Here is an 11,366-nt window from a genome sequence, read left to right as displayed (position 1 = left end):
GTTCATTCGGTAGATTTGATTTTGGATCAACGATATTTACACGATATATTTGGTTTGCAGTTTGATCAGAAGAAACACCGACAAAGCTAGATAATACAATTAGGCATCTAATTACTAAAATAAATACAATTAAATATTAATTAGTTTTATCATTTTCACTATTATTAATATAAGTTAGATAAGTCATACAAATCTAATCTTGAATTTCATCCAAATACTTTCTTCATTTTCGGAACACGTTTTAGAGATTTTAATGTGACGTCACTTTGGGCGTTGCAATGACTATGGCTAACACGGCTGTGATTTTGTAATGTATTCGTTTTAATTCTATAGCTAGTCACTACTTTAGTTTTATCATGTATATTTATTATATAGTCATCTTATGAAATTTACTGTTTGCAAAACTTTTTATTGTTCTTGATAATAGTGATTGTTTTGTCACAGGCGGATAACCCTGGCCTCACAACTTTTTGGAATTTTTGGTCCTCGGCGATCTTCAACTTTGTAGTTGTTATGGCTTTCACACTTTTTCATCTGAGCATAGTTTAGTGAGGACGTAGCGCGCGTCTGGCGTATACAAATATTTTTTTAACCTGTTGTTTTTGATGGCTATTATTCGTTTGTTTCGCTGTTCTATATTTTCTCCCATTTATTTATTGTAGCCTTGTCGTTTAATGTTGTCATTTTAATGTTATATTTAACACTGCCATTTTTTCATAAAATACCCTGTACCAAGTTAGGAAAATGGCCATTGTTACATTATAGTTCGTTTCTGTGTGTGTTACATTTCGTTTACATTGTTACATTGTTGTGTTGTAGTTCTCTTATATTTGATACGTTTCCCTCAGTTTTAGTTTGTAACCCGGATTTGTTTTTTTCTCTATCGATTGATGAATTTTAAACAGTGGTATACTACTGTTGCCTTTATTTATTTGCAATCATACACCATTTTTTTTCATGGTTCACACGATGATGACATTGACATTGGGAATACTATATATGGAGCTTCATACCTGGACATCCACCTAGGTTGCATGTTTTGTATTCATAGTTTTCACCATCACAAGCAACCGACAAATGGCCTGGTAATGAAACATGGTTACACGTTCTTGTAAATAGCTTTTGGCCGCCGTCACAAGAAGTAGAGCATTCACCAAATGCTGTCCAGTCGCCCCAACGACCTTCAATATTTTAAAATAAAAATATCAGGCTGTCTTATTATAACTTCAACAAACCCCGAATATATTTGTACCAGACGAATATCAAAAAAGATAACATATACATATTATAAACATATAAAATTAGAATACTAGTGTAAGTGCTCACTTATCCGACAACAAAATCAAAGTATTTAGTAATATATAACAAGACAAGGAAATAACTATGTTAATTAACTTTTTCTTTTCCCACATCGAAACCAGATAGTCTGGCAGTTTTCTTTATAAATATATTTCTATACTACTATTGAGTCAGACTATGAAAACATATTATTGTTATGATGAGCTCGATTTTTTAATTTAATTTTAACAACGCTAAAATCCGAAGCTGTAATATACAATACATAATAGAACTTACTAAACATCTCACCATAAACTTGTTTTTGAGAGAACAATATTTGAAAATGTTGGATTTTTTTTTTACCTCTGATGAAATGTTGGAACGTTGTCAGACATCTGTTTACTGAATATTACCTTGAAATTCATAAAATTGTCTTCAGGGCAACAGTAGGATGATAATGAAACTTTGTTTACAAATCCTTTATATAAGAATTGGTGAACAAAACTTATTCAAATCAAGAATGTAAAGAAAAAAACATTTTGTGTTAACAAATTTTAAGAGGAGGCGTTTCATGCAGGGTAAATGTTTGAACACGGACATCGATATAAGCTGATCATAGTTTCTAGTAAAAGAAATGCATTGTCTTTACATATAATAAAATGAAATCAGGATGTTGTATATTAATGTACCTGTACACCCTGTATAGCTTGTGCATGGTAATTCAAAATCATTAAGTCAATTGACCACAGCGGCCAGTAAAATTTTGAGTTCCCTCTCCACAATCATTTGTACAATCTCCTGGTTCAAGTACGCACACTACAAATAAAATTTAATCTTGTTCTATTTATAGATAACGATGTTTGAGAGTGCATCGACTGTTTTAAACATTTTTGGATGAACGGTTGGTTTAAATCATATTTTCAGCAACAAATGATCAGTTTCTCCGTGTATGTAAGTAAACAGAAACGGAATGTGTTGCTGTTATTATTTTGTTTTTCTTTAGAACACTATATCATTCAAAGGGGACTCGACCTCTGAGCTCAAAATTAATTGTGTCCGCTCCGCACTCCACCACATACAAGACCTAAGTAAGGAGCTAAAAATGAAATGGTTGTCGTTTGTTGCTGATTATCATATTCTGAATTTGTTTACCGTTTCGTACAAATGTCAGACCGTTGGTTTTCTCGTTTGATTCATTTACAATTTATCATATAAGTGCCTTTTATTACTTATTATACAGTATGGTGGTTTCACTCATTATCGAAAGCCGTTCCGTGAATGTTTCTTACATCCGTGTCACTTAATAACTGGTGATTAGTAGCCTCTTGCAAGATTATGCCATTTATATATCTTTATTTCTCACATTATAAAAACCATGATACAACTACAAGAATGAAGTCAGAAAGTGAGTGTAGAGTTCTTGTGTTGAGAATTAATACAATATTTCATTTTCACAGTAACAAAACATGTAGCAACTTATTTCATTCCACCTTTTTGCGGATTGTTTTTGTCAGATCTTAGATGAATATTATTTCTACTTAAATAAAAAAAAATCCTGTATCGCTGTATGGAAGACCCATTGGTGGCTTTCTATGGAACGCCGTAACTGACTTATAGTCTATGTATATAATTTATTTTGTCGCTTTGTCTATATGTGCTATCATTTCCACTTTAAGCTATGTGTAAGTTCATTTATTTTCTGACACTGCATCTTTGTGTTGTGTCAAATTAAGTTTTTGTTTGGTCGAACAACTATATCATTTGTTATTGCTATTCTTTGTTATGTGCAATATACGTAACATTATGTTGTATCTACTGTATTTTGTGTGAATACCTCTAATAGTTATGGTCAACCACTCTTTCTTTCTTTCACATTCACTTTATGTTGTGTCTATTCCTCCGTCAAGTTAGTCAGTAAATAATTGCTTCCTGTGATAATTGTGATTATTATGTTAAATGTTCTTAAAATTTTGTTTTGATACATCTTTATTCTATGAAAACCTCATGATGTTTTAATCTAACGACTTAATGTTGTGTTTGTACATATTTATCTTATGTGAAAAGTATAATACATCATGTTATAGCTGATATGCGTTTTGCCGAAAATTGATAGTCCCAATTATCATTACTTCATGTCCACCTATAACATTATGTTCAAACAATTTTAACATTTTACGCAAACAACTTTTACGTTATATACAAACGCATATTACGTTATGTGCCTATTACATAACGTGCAAACACCATTAAATTTCTTTGATTTTATGTTCAGACTTCTATTAATTTATGTGTAAACACCTATAATGTTATGTGAAAATGGCTTTTATATTGTGAACAAACGCAAATTTTTTACAGTAGAAATTGTAACTTAAGAAAATCAAAAGAATTAAGCATGTTGAAAACAAAATGCAGACACACATTTCTTTATAGAGAATGTAAACAAAAATGATTTTGCTCTCTTTTACATACATCATCCTGGTCATTATATAGGATGCCAAAGCTTGCAATACTTTTTGAATATGTTTTTTGAAGACGGTTAGTTATATACAGCAATTATAGAGATTTGTTGGGGTAAAATCGCTATCTATAGGACATCGGCTTCGTGAAGAGCATTGAGGACATAAAGTTCCAAAAAGTTGTGCTAAATACGGCTAAGGAAATCTATTCCTTGGATTTGAAAATTCTCAGTTGTACGAAAAATTTACAAAAAAATCGTACCAGTTTTGTGTGATTATCAAAAAGGTTTATTGCGACTTTATTATACAAACATGCTCCGAATGTAATGGTCAAGACTGTTATATATTGTTTATTACTCCTTTATTCAGTTATTGTACAAATACAATTGTAAAAATATAACATACATGTACTTACAGTACGAACAAACAGAAAATATGGAAAGCATAAAAATAACTGTTTCTCCTATTCTAAGTTCCATGCTGAATTGATATTTTCAACAGGATATGAAACCGCCTCTTCTGTTTAAGCTGGAAAGTATATGTGATGATCAGCTACAAATCAGAAGTGACAGTTATTTTAAATAAAAATAAAATAGTAAATATTGACTAGATCATACAAAACGTTATATATCAAGGTAATTCTACCGAAACGCTGACCGGCTCATTTATCATAATAAAAAAGTTCTATTCCATTTGTCATTCACCATGTATAACATTATAGTTTCTGGACTACTAATATCTATTCTTATTGACGTGATTTTCCTTCTTTTCTCTCTTCAAAGCAAAACATTATAGATGACTAACTGACTTCGGAACTTGGATTATTTAGAGTTACTTGTAAAGTTTATTTTAAAAGTAAACTTTTACATACAATTTCTGAGTGTTCTTGATGTGTCTTGGTCCATTAGTTGACACTTATATAAAAACTGTTATTTATGATGAAAATTTGTGATGTAATTGACACTTGAAATACTGAACTGTACGGTGAGTTTTAAATACAAAAAAGTCACATTTTTACTGAAACAAAAGACAATTATTTTTTATATCAATCATTCCATATGCCGATCAAAATTGCTGTAATGTAAAAGTTATACCAAAAAAAGTATACAAACATTTACCATAATTACACATGTAAAAGCACATAACGTTTCTTTTCTAAAAGTTGCAAGTTATATTTTACACGATACATGTAACTTTTGCTGATATTTTTTTTCAGGTGATTATCTCTTTTATTTTAAATTAAATTACTAGTCAGACCACCTGTATAAAACAAAACATACGTTTCAAAACTATTTATTTTTATGTTCCTCTGTAGTGCATGTCCTATAGATTAAACATCAGTCCAATAAAAGCAAATTTTGCTCTCCTTTAAGTGTGATCTGTAAACAGGTTTCACAGTATAAAGAAATCACCCATTTTATAAAATGAAATGCTAATAATATGGAATAATAAAGTCTGTACAACAGCCGGAGTAATAACACAAATCAAGACAAGGAAACCAAGGTCGCTTTAAACGTATTAGTGATTTATACAGGACGATTTTTTAAAATCTTAATTCCTTAAATTGGCATACGAAAATTTTTTTCAGTAAGAGTTTACAAACCAAAACCAAGGGAAACACACCCACTTTCACAAAAAAACAACGGTAACACTTAACCTCAACAAAAACAAACGCTAGCATCATTCAAAACGGACTATTTGATAACAACTGCAATATTCCTGAGTCGGTACTTGACATTTTAAGCAAACAATTGTGGGCTGAAGCTGATTCTTTTGGCTAGCCAAATTCAGCGCTTCTACGGCAATGCTAAAAATATCGCTTTAATTGACAGCATTAATTGGCAGGAATACTGTACAAATAACAAGAGAACACCCAGGACAGAAAAATACACAAATAAATAATATAAATGTATATTGTAACATGTAAACAACAGAATAACAACGGACACCTTCCATGAATTACGAAAGTACACTAGAACACCAAAATATGATTATTAACTCTGAGTGAAATGAATGTATCAACGCAACAAAAAGTGACGTATGTTTGTGACGTTAATTTGATCACAAGTGAATTTCTATAGAATATATTATGAAGTTATGATTAAGTTTGTAATGGTGATATTTTATGTCTTTGTCGTACCATGTCGCCTTTCCTTCTAAATTAGAACTATATACAAAGCAAAAACATTTTGCATACAGCTGCTTTTAACCAAAAACTCATATATATGAAATACATGTAGTTGATAAATTTTCTTAACTTTAACATATATAAAAGGGTAAAAGAATTCAACCAAAAAAGGATAATACATAACACAATACCCAACCACATACGAATTTGACATTTTTAGTTTTATTTCAATGTGGTTTTTTTTTGGTTAGTGTCGTTTTTTTTACTATGGCTTTGAGGTCATCCCATATGGTGGGGTTCGTGTTGCTGCTGTCCCCCTGTTTGTGTCATTTTATCTGAAGTGTCTGTTTATTTTGTTCACACATCGATGTCAATATAATGGAGTTTTATGCAACTGTCATACATGTGAGACGTTTAGCGCTTTAAAACTAGGTTTTAACATTTGAAAATGCCTGTACTAATTCAGGAATATGACAGTTGTTGTCTATTCGTTTGATGTGTTTTATCATTTGATTTTGTCATTTGATCGGAGACTTTCCGTTTTAAATTTTCATCGGAGTTTAGTATTTTTGTGATTTTACTTTTTGTAAGTTTTTCTTCAACTTATAAATTTTAATATCACTTTCTTACCTTTCTTTCTCTTCAAAGGTTTTTTTTTCAATCCTTTAAACCTGAACGATGAACAGTTAAGTCAAATTTGTCAGACTTTTGTTTAGGATTTCATTCACCACACTGAATTCCATAAGAATAAATTTGTCTGCATGATCACTATTATCAACTGATTCTATGTATAAAACTACTTTAATTTGGTTTGTAAGCCAAATATGGAATTCTAAATGGTCTGGTAGAAAGGTAAAATAACAACAAAAAAACGAACAGCAAGAAAAATTCAATACGAGAAGTCCTTTAACAAATGACAAAATCGGAAGCTCAAACACATCAAATGAATAAAAAAGAAATGTCATAATCCTAAATTGGTACTGATATTTTTTTATGTAGAAAACGTTGGATTCAAAATGGTTTAATAACTGAAACTGAGAGTAACACATGAAATATAAGAGGAAAACAACGGAACAACAGTAACACTAATGTGCAACAAAAACAAAAGTCAATGTAACGTGTATAGAAATAAACTATAAGTTAACAACTGCCATTTTCTTTACTTGGAACAGGACATTTTAAGAAGCAGAAACAAATGGTTGAATGAGTCTGGTTTTGTGGCAAGTCAAACCTTGCGCTTTGTAGAAATATTAAGTATACCGCTCAAATGCCAACATGACATGATAGGAATACAGTACAGATAAATGCAAGAACACACATGACAGAGACACACACGGATAAATAAATACTCTCATAGTTCGCACGGATGTAGAATAAATCGTAGTAAAACACAATTATGTACTAAACGATAAAATACAGTTGCGGACATCATCTATTAACCAAGATATTTTCCGTTCTGATCAATAACTTAGATGAATACCAATACATACGTATAAGCTTAGTCCCTTAAATAAGGAATCATGTATCCACACAACCTTATTTAATACTATTTGTTTTCTAGCAATTTTGTTTTGAATTTCACTTCAAATTTTAGACAATGTGGTTTCCATTAAAACGTTTAATCCCGCTTCAAATGTTTGCACCTGTCCTAAATCAGGAATCTGATGTACATTAGTTATCGTTTGTTTATGTAATTTATACGCGTTTCTCGTTCCTCTTTTTTGTATATAGATTAGACCGTTGATTTCCCGTTTGAATGGTTTTACACTAGTAATTTTGGATCCATTGATAGCTTGTTGTTCGGTGTGATCCAAGGCTCCGTGTTGAAGGTCGTACCTTGACATATAATGGCTTACTTTTATAAATTGTTATTTGGATGGAGAGTTGTCTCATTGGCACTCATACCACATCTTCTTATATCCAATTATAGACTTCCTTGCACTGTGATTTATCGATTAACAATGTGAGCAACAACAATCTAATATAGCGATGTACAGTGTGGTCCGCAACTGTTAGACTCAACGATAAACAGGGAGGTCAAAATCTATCCTACCCTGCTATTAACAGTGTGATCAGCAACAATTTTACATAGCGATTAACAGTGTGGTCAATGACTATCTTACACTGCGATTTAAGTTGTGGTAATCAACTACTTGACAATACGATTTACATTAGGGTAATCGTATACCTATAACATTGGTAAAAAATAACCATATAGAAGTTTACAATAGAGGACATCGACTTTCTTACACAAATATTAACATTTTGGTCAGTGACACTCTTACACCGCAACCTTGAGTGTTGTCATCAGTTATCTGAGCGAATGACTTACACGACGAGAATCGGATTTGTCATAGTTATATTGACTAAATTCTTCCTTATTTAATAATAGCAAAACTTAATTATTATAATATAAAGTACTTACTGTCTCAAAGACGAACATAAAATATAGAAAACACCAAAATAACTGTAACAGTTTCTTCTATTTTTTAAATTCCATGTCGAATATATACATTTCTAAATATTTTAGTTAGTTAAAAGTTATACAACAATGCAGTTGTAACTGAATATAAGAAAATATATGAGTGCCAATTAAACAACTCCTCGTCCACATATTTCTATATCAAATAATTACAAATTCAACGAATCTTAAAATCGATAATTTATACAGTGTCCTTTTAAATGTTGACTTTAGCATAACACATATGCTAGATTTCAAGGAAATTCTACTGAAACTATAACAAGAATCTTTATTCAAATACAAAACAATATTGATTTTAATATTTATACATCATAAGTTACTTTACATATTTTTGGATCATTTATTCAACATGTGCATGATGTGGTGTGGTTTCTGCCCTTTTCTTTTAAACATTAAGTTTTACTCGATGACTAAGTAACTTCCGCGTTCGTTTGATGTGATTTGAATAAAACACCTGTATATCTTTTAAAGTTTATATTTAAAGCAACATTTGTTTACTACAATATCTAAGCGAATCGGATAATAATTATTCAGAAAGCTAGCGTTTTACATACTGTTTAATTATTACCAATAGGTCAATACTATATACAATTACTGTGCATTGATGAGGTGATATTCTATTGATTGATTTTTCACAATCTGGTATTCACGGAGGCCTATACTAACTCAAAAGTCAATTAAACAAAACATTTACCGATAAAAACTTGGTATTGTTGAAATCCATATTCCTATAAAAAAAAAAACGTTTAATAACAACTACATATCATGCAAAAAAAAAAACGATCGAATGAGTTCGGCATGACATACCTTTGTCATCAAATAAGGTATCAGGTCAGAAACACTCTGAACCGTCCAACATGCCAACATGTTTTATCAACATGTACAATATAACTTCTACGAAGGACAGCAATATGGCTTTAACTCTATGGTTGTATTTGTGCATGACACATTTGAAAAAATAAATGCAATGACATTCAGAATCAGGATAAAAGAATAACATACAGAAATATGTTTTTTTTTATTTTGTGTCAAATAGTTACATGCATTTTTCTATAAAAGAACAATACAATACATGTTTGAGAATTTTAATCTATCAGTGTTAGTGCTTATTTAATTTAAACAACATCCCCTCCCCATAAAACACACAATCAAAGAACATTAATTATATTCATAAATCATTATTTTGATATGAACAGATTATTAATTGATGCAAAATATTTGTACATGTGCTCATAAAAAATGGAGTGCCATATGTTGTTGTTGTTTTTCTCTACAAATGAATCAGACGTTTTCATCAGTACCCTCTACTTTTTAAAATCATTGCATGACATAAAATGAAAAAAAAAAAATTGAAAATCTTATCAACCCATGCTTTTTTTATAGCCTTGAAAGGAAAAAAGTGTCATGAATAAATTTAGGAAAATTCTCATCTTTTTAATGGCTTCTAATTCCAACATGAGAGCACGGACCTTCCTTTTTTTCTGCTTTTTTTATTCTGTTATAAATATAACATCAATTTATAATACTTGATATTCTTAAAAAAAAACATGAAATAGTAACAATTGTTTGTTTTTATAAATTTTAATAGTGTTTAAGTTGTTTCCTAAGCATTATTTTCAAAACTTAACGATTCCTTTTTTTGAATTTAAGAACTGGTTGTAACCGAATCTGACCATTGTTATACTGTAGTTTCCTTTAATCTTTTCCTTTTTTGAATCAAAGTAGTGATTAAAGATTGTTTCTTGTTACATGTATACATGTACATACGATATGAAAATGTGTTCGGCAACTATTATCCGACAATGTACAAATATTGTATAAATAAGTTTCTGGATCATGTGCTAGTGCACATTATTTTCCTTAAGAAAATGAACATTTCTGAAATTTTAGTTGACATTGAAAAAATGCATATTTGAAGTTAATTCCTAACCGTATCAACTGAAATGATACGTTCACTTATGCATTTACACGTCTGAAACTATAAAATATGTGTTTATATTTAATGCTTTTCCCTCGGTTTTAGTTTGTTACCCCGATTTTGTTTTTTATCCATGGATTTATGAGTTTTGAACAGCGGTATACTACTGTTGCCTTTATTTACCCTTTTAAATGCATGCAAGTCTTACATAGAGAAAAGGCGCATCTGATGTACGCTATCATAAGCATGGTTCTTTTGGTTAGTTTAAAAAAAAATATTCAACAGAATCTAAAGTTAGGGTTTAATCTTTAACTTGGCGAAACCTCAGTGTTGTCTACCATGATTTCATTATAATGTCAAGATCATGTTCCTTTGCTGCACTGATTTATTTGACTGCAAATATGACAAGTAATGGGAAAACGAATAACTTTAACGGATACCTCTTGAAGATATATAACTTGATGAAGCTTCATCACAAACAACGATTCGGAAACATGCAATGTACAACAATAAAAAACAAAACAAGTATAAATACTTGAATCGGTTTCTTTTTCAAAACAATCAACGTAAATGTGAACATAATTGGAAACGCTTTTTTGAGTTTTCTAACGCATATTCACTCATGTAAAATTGGAAGGAAAAACAACGACGAGAAGATACTAATTTGAGACAAATAAATCTCCTTATAATAATCAAAAGAAGTCTGACTATTTTCCCAAACATAATAAATCATGAAGGCACAACTTACTAACGATGAGAACGGTCGGAATTACATCAGTATGTTTTAAAAAAAGTAAAATTTTATCGAAATTCGTTAAAGGTGACCAAACATAAGAATAAACTAAATCAATATCATAAAATACATAAAAGCATAACTATTTTTATAAAGGATCACGAACAATCAAACAAAAAAGTGTTGAAATTCGCTTATCTGGACCGTTAACATCTACTGGTGCTCAAGACAAAAAATATTGGAATAAAACTTCATTCGACAACAGTCGTTAACAAAGAAGAGACAACATGGTAGTAACTAGGACAAATTAAAAATACAAGTTTTCATCTATAAAACAGGTATTCCGTAACGGTTAACCAAATGATGATATG

The 11,366-nt window shown here is 30.5% G+C and overlaps 1 protein-coding gene across 1 annotated transcript in view; it reads right to left on the bottom strand.

Annotated features, from left to right (window-relative positions):
- Positions 1-993: 993 nt before the first annotated feature.
- The window catches only part of LOC143081049 (coadhesin-like), a 50,772-nt gene continuing 40,399 nt past the window's right edge, over positions 994-11,366 (bottom strand). Inside the window, exon 5 of the mRNA XM_076257285.1 lies at positions 994-1,181. Coding sequence (XP_076113400.1) covers positions 994-1,181 — 188 coding nt within the window. The remainder of the gene's footprint in view (positions 1,182-11,366) is intronic.

This window comes from Mytilus galloprovincialis, chromosome 6 (genome assembly GCF_965363235.1).
Source record: "Mytilus galloprovincialis chromosome 6, xbMytGall1.hap1.1, whole genome shotgun sequence".
NCBI lineage: Eukaryota > Metazoa > Mollusca > Bivalvia > Mytilida > Mytilidae > Mytilus > Mytilus galloprovincialis.
The sequence above is the reverse complement of the archived record's forward strand: the minus strand, read 5'-3'. Positions and strand labels throughout refer to the sequence as shown.